Consider the following 18,389-nt stretch of genomic DNA (forward strand, 5'->3'; position numbering starts at 1 on the left):
CCCCCCCCCCCCCCCAGGTATTTAGCAGCTGACAACCGACCGGCTTTTTTATTTCAGCTCTTGGAGAAGGCAAAGACAACTTTGTCCAGTGCCCTATCGAAGCCCTCAAGTGGGAAGAAAGGAAATGTCTGATCCTGGAGGAGATCCTCGCCTACCAGCCGGATATCCTGTGCCTCCAAGAGGTGGACCACTACTTCGACACCTTCCAGCCCCTCCTCAGTAGACTGGGCTATCAGGGCACCTTCTTCCCCAAGCCCTGGTCGCCCTGTCTGGATGTGGAGCACAACAATGGACCCGACGGCTGTGCCTTGTTCTTCCTCCAAAACCGATTCAAGCTGGTCAACAGTGCCAACATCCGGCTGACGGCCATGACGCTGAAAACCAACCAGGTGGCCATTGCCCAGACCCTGGAGTGCAAGGAGTCCAGCCGCCAGTTCTGCATCGCCGTCACCCACCTGAAGGCACGCACCGGCTGGGAACGGTTTCGATCAGCTCAAGGCTGCGACCTCCTCCAAAACCTGCAGACCATCACCCAGGGGGCCAAGATTCCCCTGATTGTTTGTGGAGACTTCAACGCAGAGCCCACAGAGGAGGTCTACAAGCACTTTGCTTCCTCCAGCCTCAATCTGAACAGCGCCTACAAGCTGCTGAGCGCTGACGGGCAGTCGGAACCTCCGTACACGACCTGGAAGATCCGGACCTCAGGCGAGTGCCGGCACACGCTGGATTATATCTGGTACTCCAGGCAGGCGCTCAGCGTGCGGTCAGCCCTGGACCTGCTCACCGAGGAGCAGATTGGACCCAACCGGCTACCGTCCTTCAATTACCCTTCAGACCACCTGTCCCTAGTGTGTGACTTCAGCTTTAACGAGGAACCTTGATGGATATTTATAAACGCTTGTCTGTGTCTTTTTAATCGCAGGAGTCTTAACCAGGGATGTTTCAGGAAACTGAAATAGAATAAGTTGACTGAGGAAGGGTTCCCAGTTTCTCTCACTTCTTTGTTTCCAGCATGCCCTTGGGAAGGAACCCCGTTAGCTCACATTAAAACCTTTTCCATTAAAACCTACAGCAAAAAGGTTTTTGCACTCCAGTATTGCTTTCCATTGTTTTCTTTCCCTTAGGATTAATTACATGTTGATCATTTAAGGGCATTATATTGGGCTTGTTTTGAAGCTTTTTCTGTTAGAGTCATTAAAATAGTAGACTTGCTTGAGTCTCCCATAATTAACAAGTATGCAGGAACAGTTTCTCTAGACATTTCAAGTTATTTATTTGTGTTTTTTAATATCAAGTTATGCATGGCAATATTTATTTTTTATATCTTCATGTAAAATTAAGTAAATTATAACATGAACATGCTAAAACCATGCAAAACATAAGTTATAGAGTAATTTATAGTAATTTTCTTAAAAGCTTTAAAGATGTTTTTATTGGAATCTAATAAAATAATAGTGTACAAAGGAACTATTTAGTCTTGAGGGGTTTTTGTTATTTAAGTGGAGATACCAGTTCTCTATGATCTCTTCTTCATAAATCTTTGCTATGCCTCTGTGTTTTCCATTAGTGTGTTTCTTGAAGAGATTCCATGGCTAGTCTTCATTATTTGGTCACTGTTACACATTTCCGGTATTCCCTTGGAGTGCTCTTGGTGTTTATTCGCAATCACTCTGCCATTATTTGTATTGAATGTGCTTTGCACAGTAGATATATTTAGGTGTGTGTGTATATATATATATATTTGGTAGTGGCTAAAGATAGTAGGACCTTCTTTTTAGAGATGGGAAACTTCCTGGTCTGTTCATGACGCTGTGGTTGAGATTTACTAAGATAGCCAGGCAACTGGTTTTAAAAGATCTAAAAACCAGAATATAAAAAGTTAACCTGAAATTCTCTTCGCTCAGAAATAAAGTGGTAAAGATAAAAGGTGAAACTCCTTCCTAATGAAATCCCAGAAAACAGCCCACTGGTAATAATATATTTTAACCCATGAGTTGTAAATATTTAAGATTAATAAATAGTCTTTTAAAGCTAGTGTTTTAATATCTTGTTTTTTTAATGCATAGGGAATCTGAGAATAAATTTGGTCTTTTAATACTGTTAATGTGGTGCTCACACAATCCCAGACAGTCAGACCTTGATTTTAAAGTGGACAAAGGTGGTTGAAGGCAGCATCTGGTGCTGTTTGTGAGGTATCACTTGGTGACAAGGTTGGAGTCCCCAAAAATAGTTCCTCCAGGTATTCTGCATTGGAAATGCTTTTGAAACAAATAAGGGTTTCAGTATATATTGTACACACAAAATATCTGGAAGGAATGGCAAGTAGGAAGAACATATGTACCAGCTGTCATCTGGTTCAGATCTTAGCAGTGACTGAATTTGCACATTGAGAAGCAGAATACTGATCTGGACAGGCATTAAATGTTGTTTACCTACCCTAAAGCACACCAGTTTGAAATCATCATACCCATATCATAAGCAAATCTAGATGAGAATAAAAGCTAAAAAAAGTGTTTCAATTGCAAATGTTAATAGGCTATGGGAGAAGGGTGGGAGTTGGTGGGAATGCCTCTGAGCAAAAGGGCTCCTGGAAATATCACAAGTCAGTCACCCTTCAGCATTGCCATGGCGGTAGGCTAAACACATACTTCTGTATGCTTTTGTTGTATTTGTCTTCATTTAAAATGTAGTCATGTGAGCATTTTATGTAAAGTTTTTTTAGTAGTTTATAAATCTTGCTAGGTGGCACTTTTATTTCTCTAGTCTTTCTTTTGTAGACAGCTCTGCCTTGTGGACCATCAGTTACCTGAAGGCATAACGGCAAATAACAAATGTCTTTTCTAGATTTCTAAAGTATCAATATGTTCCATTACTGAGTTTCTTATTCCATGCCTATGTCCCTTTTGAGCCAGCTTTTCCTTTTATAGCCCATGATATTCTGACTGCGGTTATAATCAGTCTTCGAAGGTAAATTGTCCAGATTATTGAAGACAGTGAGAATGGATTTTTTTATTCCTCCATGGCTGTATTTCATGAAATCCTACGAGGTGGTAGGGATGACATAGTAAAGCATAATGGTGTGTATAACATTTAAGTCCCTTATTTTTGGCTCTGAACTTTGCATATGACATAAAACTGCTCCTAATTTAAAATGGGGCCTAGGGACTTCCCTGGTGATGGAGTGGGTAAGACTCCCAGTGCAGGGTGCCCAGGTTCGATCCCTGATCAGGGAACTAGATCCCACATGCCACAGCTTAAAAAAGCTCCTGTGTGTCACAAGGAAGGACCTGGCACAGCCAAATATTTAAAAAAATAATTGGGCCTAAAAAGCCCAAAAAATCTGAGCAAGGTCCCAGTGGGACTAAATTCTAGAAAAGAAAATAAAAACACACGCTGATAATAATAACTGATTTCAATTGGAAAGGCATCCAAAAACTGTGCTTGAATAAGGAGCTCTGAACCTTTTTATAATGACATGTATAAAAATACAGTACAGGCAGGCTTTTATCTAGAGTGGTTGGATACTGGAATGGCAAGAGGTCTGGAGCTGGGCTTATAAAAGCAAATTCTGTAGAAGGGCATGGGCTGTAAGTAAAAGGACTTAGCTGTGACCACTGTGACACTCCCTAGGGCCTCAATTTTCTCATCCAGAGTATAGCATCACACCTATCTTGTCAATCTCAGATTTGTCAGATATTTGTAAAACAATATTGTAAATTTTAGGTAAGTCATCGAATAAAGGTTTAATGTTAAGGTCGGTGCTTAGAGTTCAAAGCAAAAAAAGGAAAGGGCACTGTACTTGATGTCCTAACAAGCCACTCTTAATCCTTCCAATTGAAAGGGCAGATAGTGTTAATAGAAATTAAGACCCAAATAGGTGAGGGACTGTTGAGTGGCCAGATTTTTTCACCCGTTTCTCCAGACAGATAGGAGGTTGTAGGTTAGTGATTCAGTTTCAGGACAGGATGTCAACCCTACTATGACTTGTAGAGTAGAAATACCTGCCTTTGAGAGATGAAACAACAGCCACAACTCCAGGTTCACCAGATGTCTGTGGAAAGCTCACCTCTAAGAAACTATTCGTTAGGACGTAGTTGTATCCGTTCCTCTTGACAGAATGTTAGGAGAAGCCTTGCTGTTTCTAGGCTGCTACTGGTAAACCAGGAGGAAATCTCAGGGTGAATTCCTGTTTGCTTTGGGGGCTGAGACATTCAAAACCAAACCTTATAGCTGGGTTTTAATTACTGTGACATTCTGTAGCATGTATTCCATTTCCTTTCGCGGTCCTGCCTTTTTCTTCATGTCACTGTCTTTCTTTCATCTGCTTATTTTTGTTGACTTTTATTTGTTCTTACAATATATAAACTATCAAGTGTTTTTTTTTTTAAAATCTAAAGCAGAGTCTAAACTGCCACATTGAGCAGATTCAGGTTTCTAGATGTAGACCACATTAGAATGCTGGAATATAATTAGAGTCCTGCATCACAGGGAGAAAAACACCAGTCAGGAGAGATGATGGAAAGCTGCATACGGGATACCCCTGACATCTCAGATTGGTAAACCTGGAGATAACACCCAGCAAAATTCTGCAGCATTTTCTATTTAAGTTTATGAGAGCAGGGATCACTGCATGGTGAGATAGTAGATGGGAGGGAACAGAGGTTGAGGCCAGAGGAGAAGTTCTGTCTCTAGGTCTGCCACTGATTACCTGAACTGAAACTGAGTCAAGTTTTTCTGAACTTGTTTATTTACAATACAGGGAATAGACCAGGAAATCTCTTAGGTTTCTTAAAAGCATTAAAACTGATTTGCACTTCAAGACAATTTGGGTTAATTGCTGCCACTGCTCAAAAATATTTTTGAAACTTTTTGGAACAGTTTGGACATCCAGTTCTCTGAAGGTCTCAAGAAAAGTAGTGTGCACTTTAGCCGTGTTTCATTTTGCCAGGTATGGCAGTACCTACCTAGTTTAATTCACATCGGTTTCTTAATCTCAAGTGACTTCACTATTTCTAAAACTAAAACCTCCCTTGGTAGGAAAATTTGTCTCTTCTCCTTGCGTTTGTCACTCAGTCATGTCTGACTCTGTGCAACCCCATGGACTGTAGCCTGCTGGGCTCCTCTGTCCATGGGATTCTCCAGGCAAGAATAGTAGGCTCTAGGGATCAAACCCAGGTCTCCTGAATTGCAAGGCAGATTATTTACCATCTGAGCCATCAGGGATTTACCATCTGTGTCCCTAGTTAAGTATGTATAAAAATTTAGGTTCTGCTCCAAGAAGCAATTCAAAAGTATTTTTTCAAACAATGGTAGCATCGGTGGCACTTAATATATAGCTTTCTCAAAGTACTTTCTTTTAAAGGACAAGGTACTAACGTAGTGTACTCTTTTAAGAATTTAAAAAAACTCATCCTAATTAACTCATCTCATTAAAATGTGAGAAAACGGCTTTAGAGTCAATGAAATATACAGTGTATAATACCCTAAACTACCTTTTTCTGTTGAACGTTTTAGAAAAGCTTAGATTAAGACAGATGTCTAAATGTAAAAGTTGTGACAGAGGTGTCCAAACCTGGCTGCACAATGAAATCACACTGAGATTTTTGTTTTTTAATACCAATGCCTGGCTCCCCCTTCCACACATAATTTAAGTGATAGGGGATGTGACATCGGCAAAAAATCTTCACAGGTGATTTCCAGCGTGCAGCAAAGTTACCACTATTTCAGTGAATTCATGTCCTACAACTCAAGTAATTTGCAGATTCTGTAAAACAGTTTAGTACCCACCTTTCATGCACTTATCACATCATTAAAACCTTGTAAAATAAGCAAGATTTTTTTGTTTAAACATACAATGGGAGAAAACTGCTGTTACAGTCTAAGAGTTTTGTTATGGAGCATTTTGCTTTAAATATTCATGTTTTTCTAAGTTCTTAACTTGGAAGTTGTATCATTTATTTATAAGTCCTGAACCCAGAGCATTACTGCTGAAGTGCACTGTTTAAAAAGATAGCTATAGGTACATAAAAAGTAGATAAATGTCAAATCAAATACAGCGTACCCAAAGATATTGGGGGTTTGGTTCCAGACCACTACAACGAAGCATCTCAATAAAGCATCATGTGAATTTTTGGTGACCCAGTGAACACAGAAGTGACATTTGCATGACATTAGTCTATTAAGTGCAATAATATGATCTCCAACAAAAAAAACTATGTACCTTAATTCAAAAATATTTTATTAACTCGTCATCATCTGAGCCTTTAGTGAGTCAGTTATTTTTCACTGAAGGAGGAGGGTTTGAAATATGAATATTACCAAAGAGATGATTGCTGTTGGAATAAGGACAGTGACAGACACGTTGACAGCAGTGTTGCCACAGATCTTAGATCTGTATGAAGCAGTGTATCTGCGAAGTGCAGCCTAGTGAAATGAAGTGTGCCTGCTGGTCTCCCTGCTGCACTTGTGTTTCTGGCATGATTCAGGAGGCAGATCAGTGTACTTGCAAAGGTGGGGAAAGAGTGTCTTATTCTCAGGACGACTGGCCGAGCTTTAACTGTGGAGGATGACAACGAAGGGACTGAAGGACAGGTGAACCACAAGTACAGAGGACTTGTACTATGAACAGTGAAAAGCCATGAAAAGGGAAGTTGCTGGAATGGCTGTGGAACTCAAAGTAGGGTTCCTCTTGCCTCCCCAAAGTGTGCTCTAATATAGATCACGTATGTAATGTCCTCACATAAAGTAGACCAAGAGGCTTAAAGGATCACGGGATAGGTACTTTATAAGCCCAAATATTGTTAAACCTGACTCATTTGCATACAGGGGTCAGAGTGGCTGATAATGAACCAGGTGCTATGTCCCTTACATTCTGGTTTCACAGTCATCCCCCTAATGGAACTGCCTCTTTATTGTCACTCCATCCATTTTGGTGGCTTTTTCTTTGACCTTACTTGCTTGGCCCTTCCTGGTACACTTGAGAATGTTCCCACCATATCTTGAAATGTGACCTCATCTATCCTGTTGCTTTTCTGTGAACAATCCTTGATCTCCACTTGCTGATTACTTTTCCTCTCTCCTAGCCCTTTATATACTTGATGTTTTCAATCTTTTCTCAGAGTTCACTCAGAGTAGACTACCCCTCACCTTGAATGGCTTCCAAGCCTATTTCAGAAATATTTTGATGTCTGTCACCTTCACTTCAAATTCAGGTGAAGAGAGTGGTCCAGAGAGAAGCCATCAATGACATGGCTCAACAAAGGTAGATACCTGAAATATTTGGGAAAATATATGTCAGCAGGTCTGTAGCCTGGAGATGCCTAAAATGGGACAGTCAAGAGAGTTAAGACCTGGGAATGTAGGCAGATGCCAGATCAAAGGACTTTAGGTTTTTTATCTTTTTAGCATGAGATGCACTGAAGAATTTAATGCAGTCACAAAGAAGTTTATGAAAATATTCATTTTAGAAACTCAACTGGTAGCATGGAAAACAGTATAGAGAGGCTTGAGACGACAAAGCAGTAAGGTAGGGAGGATGGGAAAGGAAGTTATTTAGAATGAACTGTCAATAGGACTTGGTGACAGATTGGATGTTGGAAGTCAAATGTCTAGAATGGCCTTCAGGTTTCTTCTGGCAAGAGTAATTGGTTGCTGGTGTAGTGTCATTTATTGAGCTAAGAGGACAGATTCTAGAAGAGAGTTCAATTGGACATTCAGGAAGAAATAACCAGTAGGTAATTAAACCCATCTTGAGACTTTCAGTCTAGCCTAAGGCAATAGATTTGATAGTAAAAACCATATGCATGGAAGAGATTATTGAACAGTTATGTTCAAGCAAAACCGTAATAGTAAATACAACTATTCTATAAAGGAAAAGACCCCATGGTAAATACTACCTTTAAATGGGAAAGCTGACATAACAAAGACTAAGAAGTCAGGCAGGAGGTACACTAGAAGAGTGGTGTCACGGGAAAACAAAGAGGAGTTTTAAGAAGTAGGCTGATGACGTGGAAAAATGAAGTATCTGTTGGATTTGACTACTGGGTTCCTGGAGACCTTGGCGGGAACTTATTCTAAGCCAGAATTAACTGCAAGCTACTGAAGAATGACGGACTGTTGGAACAAAGAAACCAAGAAGTTGTGAAAGGGGAGGAGGTGTTGAATACGAGAGAACAGCACACCTGCCTCCTTCCCAAGGCAGGTGTTCAGGATGGATGCTGGAATAAGGAGATGCTCTTACAGCAAGCCGTCCAGAAATGGAGTTCACAGCTCAGACCTCGGTTTTCTCTATAAAGAGGTATACTGGCCAGCTGATAAGCAGGATGGTGGTGAACGGCTGACTGTTGCTGGAAGATGACCCAAAGAATAAATGGGCTGACTGCTAATTCATTGTTCAAAAGCCTGGCCAGACTGGAAAATGTAGTGGCATCAAGTCATTGCTATGTGGTTCTTTGTTACAGTGGACACAAAATGCAAATACAAGTTATAATGATTAACAGAAGAGTTGCAATTAAAAGCCATACCACTGACAATTCCCATCAGAAGAAATACTCTCGTCATTACATACTGTCAACATGTATTTCTAAATCGAGACCTTAGGTGAACTTACTCTGCAAGAGACATGGAAAATGTTAAGGTAGAGTGGTAGAGGTGAGCAAGCAGCCTTGGCTTAGCCTAATGAAAACCAATTAGTAATACAGCATAGGTGGGAAAGAAATGCTCATTTAAAATATGTTTCATTAGCTATCTTCCATGTGACTTCTTGGGCTTCCCTGGTGGCTCAGATGGTAAAGACTCTGGTCTGCAATGCAGGAGACCCAGGTTCAGTCCCTGGGTTGGGAAGATCTCCTGGAGAAGGAAATGGCAATGCACTCCAGTATTCTTGCCTGGAAAACCCCATGGACAGAGGAGCCTGACGGGCTATACAGTCCATGGCGTCACAAAGAGTTGGACACGACTGAATGACTAACGCTTTTTCATGTGACTTCTTTGCCCTAGAATATTACAGGAGACATAACTCAAAAAATGAAACTGCAGTGCAAAAAAAGACAATTCAGTTATGTGTCAAGGCATATTTTGAATACAGATACAGATTTTGAAACATGAAATATTTAGGAAATGTTTTAAAAGGAGTAGAGATTGAGATTAACCCCAAATGGGATAAGAATCAATGAGCTTTTCTTTGCGCTTTTATTAAAAAGTACCATCACGTATGTTTATGGAAAAGATAAAAGATTACAAAGGGAGCTGTTATAAAAATCTGTCAACCTAAGTAGTGTCTAACCAAATGCACAATTAAAGGCCACAAATATTCAGTTTATTTAAATTTCTAAAAGATGTAAAAATAGACAACTTTTCTTTGTAGTAGAAACAGCATTATTATGTGGAGTTACGGGACCTAGTTTAGTGTGAAATGATGTTCCTCTGGTCCCTCTAGTTCCTAAAATGGCTAGAGTATTATTTGTTCTTCCTCACCCACAAAAGGTCTGATTGAGAAGCATATGGTCTGATTTGAAATATAAATTAAGTGTGGCCAACACTAAAATAGTAAACTCATTATGGTAAGTAGAACATTATAATTACATGACAATAATTAGGAAGTGGAAGCATGCAGGTTATTTGCCAAATATTAATGTAATGGAACAAAATAATTTCTTCAAGCAGCAGTTGGGAAGGAAAAATAGGACTTCTATTACTTCTTAACTAAAACAACATGTTTATATAGTAGCTTTTGAATATTGTTATAAATATCACCAGAGACCAAAACACAAGGTAAATTTCATTTCTATATTTCAGAAAACCTACTTGAATACACTTTGAAACAAGAGTACAACAAAATAGAATATACTTCAAATGTTGAATATACAAACTATTATAGTTCAAATCTGAACACTGGTACTTTCCCTCTTAAACTTCAACTAAAAAAAAAAAGGAAGAAAGAAAACTCCAGGTATTAGAGTTACCTGACAAAAATCATGCTGAGCTTTAACTTCCGAGTGACAGCAGAACTGAAACGGATATGTCTGCACAGATGCCAGGGCTAAGTGAGTGACAAACAGGCGTGTTATAGCAAAAGGCCAGAGCCAACTGTTAATTTGTCCACAATTAAGAAACTGACAGACTTAAACTACCATATAAAATGTTACATGTAAATTCTATAACAATACTGTGCTAGGTACAAGATTTTTAAAATTTTTCTTTTAATAAAAAAGCTTTACACAAACAAGCCATTAGCTTATTTCAATAAAGAAAACCGAAAATTAGTCTAAGGCCTTTGTTTTAAATCAGCTTAAGCTATATGATAAAAAAAAAAAAAAAACGCACTAGATCTTTTTTGCTAACCTCTTTCTGAAGCTTTTGGATCCATTCTTCAATTCACATTCTAAAATACCTATATTAGCAGTTTTCACATAGCACCAGTTAAGTGAGTTCTGTGTGAACACAGTAATAATTGCTGGTATGCATATAAAATGCATCAAAAATTGCTATATGTAACAACAAGATCACCCATCCCAATCCCTCCCCACTGAAAACTATATAACCTCTTACAGAGTGTTAGTGTTCCAAGTCTTAGTGTAACTTGATATTGTAGTGAGTTGCTTGGTCCCTTTCAGTCCTTTTCCTTATTGACGGGTTCAGTTGTTTCTATTGTAAGAGGCAGTTTTCTGTCAGCATCTCAATATGTAGTTCATTTCCCACTGAAACATGGGATAGGTAATTTATTTCCAGTAAGTTTGATTGTTTTCTTAAATGCATTAAAAATGTTTTAAAGTCTTCTGACTTCTGTCGATGACATCCTTGCAAATACTTATATCAGGACTATCACTAACATTCTAATGTCCATGGGAGCGCGGCTGTTTCATTTCTCACATGTTACCAATCCTTCCGTTTTCATTGTTACAGGAAGGGCAAGAGCTGAGGGCGCACTGACAACCACTACGTGGGTCACTGTCTTATTTCCATCTGCCGGTTTTTCTTCTTGTACCAGCTGCAAAGTTTTCACATCATGTTCCTGCTTTTTCGCCACTGCTTCTGATTTAACCTCTGGCCCTTTTATGACAGCGCTGATAACCCGGGGAGGAGTCTGGCCAGATGCCTGTTGAGGAGGCACTGATAGTCTCATTACAGGGGCCCCGTGAGCTATTGAAACAGGGGTGAGTGCTCTCACAGCCAGTGGGGTGCCCACAATGTTAATGCTTCCTGACCCAGTCAGATTCGACTTCGTCTGCAGTTGACACTGTGCAAGTTGCGTAGCTGGGATGGTAATAATTTTGGCAGGCTGCATGGTGATTTTGTCTCCATTTTCAGTAGAGGCTGGCATCACAGTAGGGATTGTCTGAATAACTACCTTTGGAGAGGCTGCTGTTGTCGGACTAGTGCTGGTTATTAATGGTGCACCTGCATTAACTGACTGAACTGCCACAGTTGAAATTTTCTGACCCAACGATGTCATTACAACAGGTACTTGCATTGCCACACGAACTGTCCTGGTTGATTTAAAAAAAATAAATTTGATTGTATGTCACGCTATATTATTAAATAGGTCTCTCTGAGAGAGAGAAAAAGGTGAATGCAAATCCAACATATGTAAAACTAGTGGACCCAATTTTACAGATGTACCAAAAATCTCTGAAGTTTACAGCATGAAATAACATGAGATGAATATATTTAAACATAAGCTAAATATATTTATATATATATTTAAAAGCCTACATTAAATTCCATCTATAAAATCATAAAAATCAATTTAAGTAAGAAAAGACATCTACTTTAAGAAGAATATTTTAATTAATACATTGAAAAATACCAAGCACGTTTCAAAGTCTTGACAAAGAGTCAGTTCTTAGAATACAAATATTAAAAAAGGAACATCCTAGTTTTGCCAAAGAGTTTTCTAAAAACTAAATACATTACAACTACTGGTTTCCCTCACTTACCTTGGGGCTGCTGTTGCTGATACAGATGTGGTAGTAGTGGGAGACCTGGATGAAGCATCATGACCAGGGGGAGTGATGTTCACAACTCTAGCTACACCCTTCTCTGCTCTGGAGCAGTTGAGAGGAGATGAGTTTTTCCCACCACGAACAGAAGTTGCTGCTTTTAAGAGACTTTCTGCAGACAATGATACTCGTTCTAATGATTTTTCATCAGTAGCTCCTGCTAAATCTTCACTACAGGTTTCACTTTTGTCATCATCTATAACCACTATGTTTTTCGGCATATCCTTGAACTGATATACAAGCCTCTGTCCTTCAACCTTTGCAAGGATACCCCTTTGGTAATAATATCTGTAAGGAAAAAGTATTAAATAAGTCAATATATTATGTTTGCCCCCCAACAATCCCCAAACAAAAATACCATGAAGAGATGCAACAGAAACATTCACTTACTCTAGTAAGAGGTAAGGTGGGACTCCATTCAAAAGACTAAGAATTTGAAGTAGCTATGTAATTAGAACTTGGTACCATATGTCCTATAACCTTGAAATCTGTGAATTAGCTAAAAGCTCACTTTTTATTAAAGGAAGTCGTTTAACCTAAATACAGAATATATTATTGTACAGTTGGCCCTCCGTTATCTATGGGTTCCTCATCCATGGATTTAACCAACCACAGATCGAAAATGCTCAAGGAGAAAAAAATCTCCACAAGAGTTCCAAACAGCAAAACTTGGATTTGCCATGTGATAGCAACTACTTAGCATTTATACTGTGTTAGGTATTTTATCATCCACAGATGATGTAAAGTATATGGGGGGATATAAGTGGGTTATAAGCAAACACTACCCCACTTTATATGAGGGATTTTGATCATCCATGAATTTCTGGTATCCAAGGAGGGTTCTGGAGCCACACCCTTCAGATACTACTAAGGGACAACTGGATTTTACCGATACTGGTAACAATTTAGTTCTGATTTACATAGGGTATAAAAGCAACTTGGTATTATGTGGAAAAATTACCAAAACCATACTTAGTAAAAATGAATTTGTGGCATATGTGAACACTGTCACATAAACTATGTTCATTTACAAATACCCTTAATTAGAATAAGCTGTGTACATTACAAAGTTATGTGGACTCCTCAAACTGACAAAACTTAAAATTTTCATATCACAATAAATCCATTATAACAAATTTGCAAGAACTAAAGAACAAATTCAGTTTGGAAACTGTATTATGTTTGGGTTTAATTTTCTTAAAGACACACCGTTTTCCACAAATGGATTTTCCAATAGTGTTCAAATTTTAGCCATTTAGACTAAACCTCTCTCTCCATCTGCCTCCAAATCCAAGAAGTTCCTCTAGAAAATCCACCCAAATTAAAATTAAAAGCTATAATAAATAAGAGATTTTAAGAGTTTCTCTTTAAATATCAGGTTTCCCAGGTGGTTCAGTGGTAAAGAATCCACCTTACAGGAGACACAGGAGACCTGGGTTCGATCCCTGGGTCAGAAAGATCCCCTGGAGGAAGAAATGGCAACCTAATCCAGTATTCTTGCCTGGAGAATTCCATGGACAGAGGAGCTTGGCAGGCTATAGTTCATGGGGCTGCAAAGAGTTAAGACACAACTGAGCACTCTCACGCACTTTAAGTATTAAGAGATACATAAGTTTTCTTTGAAAACTCTTGTGTTCTTACCTCAAAGCTCGTCCCATAGTTTCATAGTTCATGTCTGGCTTGTTCTTATGCTTTCCCCAAAGCTTAGAGACAGCCTTTGAATCCACAAGCTTGAATATGCCTTTTTCTCTCTGAGTCCACTTAATATATCGAGGACAAGTATTTTTATCTTGAAGTAGATCTAAAAGAAACTCCCACAAATAGGTTGTGTTTCCTTTGAAAACAATTATAGACACTGATTAAAAATTCATCAACATAACTAAAAGCAAGTATTTACTTAAGCTGAATAAAAAAATCAATTTACTACTGATAAAGAACAAATGTACTAAGAGTCTGCCATTAAATACTTGACTATATTATCAATCATTTGTACAGTGCCAAACTGTGTTGTCTAGTGAATAACAGTTCAAGAAATAAATAACAGTTTTGAAACTATAGCTGTATCATAAGGCCATGCACTATTTTATTTCAAATTAATGACAGAAAATAATGTCTGGGATCTCAGGAGTGAAAATAAAGTGGACTGGTAAGACATTAAGTCTTGGCAGATGGCTAAGATTTGCATACCAGAAGGAAAGGAAGGAATGTGGGTAGGAAAAATAAGGAATTTCGTCCCAAAGAGAAGAGAGCATCACTCTTTTTTCTGAAGGGTGGGGAGGAGTAGTGGGCAGTGTTATGAGAAGACTAAAGACAGGCTGCTGTTTTTCTTTATTCCCTCCATAAGCCTCTAGGTACAGAGGTTCGTAAACTGATGAAAGAAGAGAAAGAGAGTCCTGAGAAGAAGATTAGAATACATAAGCCATCACTGAGCCACCGGGTCATCTCTAGGCTCCTGCCCACTAACCCTTTACTATCCTCAAAAATTCAGATCCAAGGTTACAAGCTAGATGAGAAGACCCTTGGGGTGGGGAGGCTTCCACTACTCAATCTAAACACTGATGCTCTTCCTCTAGCATTTTCATCCTGAAATTTCCCCCAAAATTCAATAAATCCAATAACCCATAGTTGGGCCCTGTGTGCATTCTCTTGACCTAAAAAGATTAATCTTCAACTTTACAATGTTATTACATTTGTATCTCCGAAGCCCTATTACATCAGTGTCAATACCTAAAAACTCTTAGTGTTAAATCACAACTTTCAACTACATCAGTCTCAACTGAATCAAGAGGTATAGCTGGGGATTTTTATTCTGTCTATGACCTGGAGATTATAAGAACTCATTCTAGAAGAAACTTTTGTGCAACAGACAATGCCTTGTACATAGTAGGGATCTGAATGCTCCTGTGTCTAATGAATTACTTATAGTTAGACCCACTGACATTCTTCAGATTATCTTCAACTGCTTCATTCCAGTTATCATCCCTAAGTTAAAATGAACAATTCTATTTCTGGTTTTAAGGAAAACAGAATTCAGAACAGGAAGCCTTCTTTATCAGATAAGGTAGTTCATGGAGTCTATGCAGACATCATAATTTTGCAGAAGACGAAGCACTGACTGAATTTTTAATCCAGGTGTGACTATAATGACTTTAATCTTCACATGACAACATATTGCCTCAGGTTTAATAATACAAAACTGAAATTTTAATGAAAGATGATTTTGACTGGTAAAAATAGGTTACCACGAAATTTTTTTCCAGTGGTAAACATAAGGTCTTCGAATATAAGAGATACCATTAATGATGGGAGTAATTTTAAAAACAGTAATAACTGTATATTTACAGTTTAAATTTCTAACACTTACTACTAATAAAGTTTTAAGGTTTTCAATACAAATTAAAAGATAAAACCTAAGATGTTAGGAATGTAAAACAACCAAAGACAGAGAAGAAAATAAAACTATCCTAAACTTGTCCCAAACTGAATAATAGTTCCTAAGTAAATGGAGGTTTACATAACTGGATTTTTAAAAATCTAACCAAATTTCTTGGTAGATTCCCTGACTTAATTTTATTAAAGACTTAATCCAACAAATTAAGAGAGCAGAGAATGTAGAAGGCTTATTGTTATTTTTGCTTTTAACAAGAATATACAAATTCAATATACACATCAATTTTTTAAAAATACGTCAAATTTTTGTTTAGACATCCTTACTGACATGACTGAAATTGGCTGATTGGAAAAGTAAATTCACCTTGCTTCTATCAGTTAAGAAAGTATGTATCAGAAATGAAGTCTTAGTTTCGTAAACCTTCTCAAATGTAAGTGCCTCCATTTGACTCTCCATGAGGATGGGTGTAAACACACACACATCGTCCAAAACAACACAGGTGTGGATCAGACTGCACTTAGGGCCTTTTCCAAATCCAAATGCTTGCCCAGCTTCACTCCCTACAGTTTCTCTATGCCTACAGAGCCTCACTGGGTAAGGACCAGGCAGAGGTAAGTTTGAAAAAGCTCCCCGTGTGATGCTCATACACTCTAGATTAAGAATTACAATCCAAGACAGCATTACAGTGCATACTAGAAGTAATTTTCCTACAAATGTACTTGACCGGGGGGAAAAAATATATATATCCATCTCGCCTACAAAACAGCCCTCCCCAAATTACCTTTTCCTTCTCTGGGTTTCTTCTTTATACCTAAGTCAGGAGACCCATTGGAAATTGGTGACTGCTGGGTCTTTGGTTTACGGCCAACTGAAAAAAGAAGATATTGAAACCATACGTGGAAAACAGGAAAAATAACAGAAACATGATAGCAGGCTTTTTGATAACACATTATTTTTGAAACTAGACACTAATTTATGGATTAATATACTGTGTATATAAAAGCTGCTTTTAAAAGGAACATTAAAAGGACTTCTGCAATATAAATTACAGCAGTTCAGTCGCTCAGTCATGTCCGACTCTGCGACCCCTCTTTGCGTTGATAGTAAAATCAATGTATATGGCAAGTCAGGTACTACTAACCTATTATTTACACGGTCACAGCCTCAATTTGCTAACCTTTTCCAATAATGTAGCAATGGAAACAAATTCTAGTATAAACTTTTGTTTTCTGTTCTACAGAATTGTTAGAAAAAGCTTTACCTACCTATTGCAGAAGATCTGATAATCTGCGAAGCCCTTTGAGCTCAAATGAGGAAAAGTAAAAAATATTATTTTAAACACTCTCTACTGCTCTGAGCCAATCAATTCACCAGAATTAAAGCATAAATTTCCCCACCTCAGGTATAAGAATAAAAAAAAAAAAATCTTCCAAGTAATTGCTTCATGTCTAAGAAATGTTTGTGCCCTTTCATTTCTCCTCACTCACTTCTGCCCTAAGCCATGCTCAAGATAGTCCAACATCCACAATGAACAGAAAAGCAAGAGCTACACTTCTCTACAGTAAGGAAAGAGTATTTCTGAAATGTGTTGTGTTCAACCCTCAGCATTGAAGAATGAATGCTGGCAGGTGAGGGAAGTCTCAAGAAAGAGACTGGGAATATTAAGTATAATATTACTGATTTGGTGATTGTCATACACCTGGGATTTCTGATGTCTCTACTCTTCATTAACAAGGATTATCTAGAGCTAAATTAAAATGCCCTAATTTATATTTGAAAAAGCATAGCTATTATATTCTAGGATTTCATTATGGTAATTCTAATCAATAAGAAGTATGTTTTGGCAAAAATTAAAACAAAGTTCATCAGTCTCCTAATTAAAAATAGAGCTTAATTTCTCAATTTAAATACTATTTATATGTACAAAATATTTATATGTACAAAATATGCAGTCAGTAATAAGACCCAACATCTCTGTCTCCTAAATTCAAGCACAAAAGCCCAACTCCTTAATGGAAAGGTTAGTCCCCAAAGGCTTGTTTTCTTATAAAGCAGCATGTCCCAAATCATGTTATTTGACAAATAGGTTATTCATCAGTAGGAAAAGGGTTCTACAGTCAAATTAACTTTCAGAACTGCAGATAATCATCTCTTGGAGATTTATAATGCACATTAGTATATTAAAAGCTCTGGAAATAAAAATAAGGCCCTACTATTAAAAATAACCTACCTAACTTTCTATGTCCCAAATGTCCTTAACCACAAATGAGTAACTGGTAGTGTTATATATAATTTTTAAATTGTCATTCATTAAGACCACCTATTTTCAAATACATAAGATTAGTATTAAATTGGCAAATTATTTTCTGGTTTATACCATACTATCATGTACACAGATCAACCTATTTATCTAGAAATCTTGGTTCCCTAAATACTCCCAGCTTTTCATAGTCTTTCTTCATTTAAATCTAAAATTTTCTTAGGTAATTTTTAACAGTTTGCATAAGATACAACCAGCCAAAGGCTACAGTCGGCAGTGGGTAAACAGGGTTATTTACATGTATGCCTTTTGTTTAAACATTTACAGGGCAAAGTAATTCTTCCTTCTAAATTCTCTCATCCATGCCTTATCTCAAATACATATATAATCTATATTATAGAGAGAAGGCAACTGTGTTATTCTGTTGTGTCCCTCACAGCAATGAGGCATAGACCTGTGAACATCAGAGCAATCTGAAATACTGCTACCTAATAAATGATTAGATAATACCATTATTCCTAACACAACTTTCCCCCTTATTTTTTGCCTTTGATTTTATCTGCCCCCCGCTCTAAAATGTGCAGAAAGAGGCAGAGAACAAAGTGGAATTAGGTGAGTACCCATTTACACAGAATTTCACTTCTTTCAAATTTTACCTTTGATTCAAACAGAAAAAAAGAACCCACTCAGGATGCTGGAGATGGACTGGAGCATTGTGTTAGGAATAATGGTATTATCT

At 37.9% G+C, this 18,389-nt stretch overlaps 2 protein-coding genes across 14 annotated transcripts in view; one reads left to right on the plus strand and one right to left on the minus strand.

The window, feature by feature from the left end:
• The window catches only part of CCRN4L (CCR4 carbon catabolite repression 4-like (S. cerevisiae)), a 10,447-nt gene extending 8,413 nt beyond the window's left edge, over positions 1–2,034 (plus strand). Inside the window, exon 4 of the mRNA XM_010830269.1 lies at positions 58–2,034. Within this exon, the coding sequence (XP_010828571.1) occupies positions 58–881 (824 nt within the window). The 3' untranslated portion in view covers positions 882–2,034. The remainder of the gene's footprint in view (positions 1–57) is intronic.
• A 7,136-nt stretch (positions 2,035–9,170) lies between these two features.
• Positions 9,171–18,389, minus strand: part of ELF2 (E74-like factor 2 (ets domain transcription factor)) — a 99,971-nt gene continuing 90,752 nt past the window's right edge. For 9 of the 13 annotated variants that reach the window (XM_010830271.1, XM_010830274.1, XM_010830270.1 and 6 more), the window contains 5 exons: positions 16,656–16,694; positions 16,172–16,258; positions 13,641–13,833; positions 11,937–12,287; positions 9,171–11,486 (listed from right to left, as the gene is read on the minus strand). In XM_010830271.1, coding sequence (XP_010828573.1) covers positions 10,859–11,486; positions 11,937–12,287; positions 13,641–13,833; positions 16,172–16,258; positions 16,656–16,694 — 1,298 coding nt within the window. In that variant the 3' untranslated portion in view covers positions 9,171–10,858. The remainder of the gene's footprint in view (positions 11,487–11,936; positions 12,288–13,640; positions 13,834–16,171; positions 16,259–16,655; positions 16,695–18,389) is intronic. The other 4 variants (XM_010830276.1, XM_010830275.1, XM_010830280.1 and 1 more) reach the window with 1 other exon arrangement.

Source organism: Bison bison, unplaced genomic scaffold (assembly GCF_000754665.1).
Source record: "Bison bison bison isolate TAMUID 2011002044 unplaced genomic scaffold, Bison_UMD1.0 scf7180017864517, whole genome shotgun sequence".
NCBI lineage: Eukaryota > Metazoa > Chordata > Mammalia > Artiodactyla > Bovidae > Bison > Bison bison.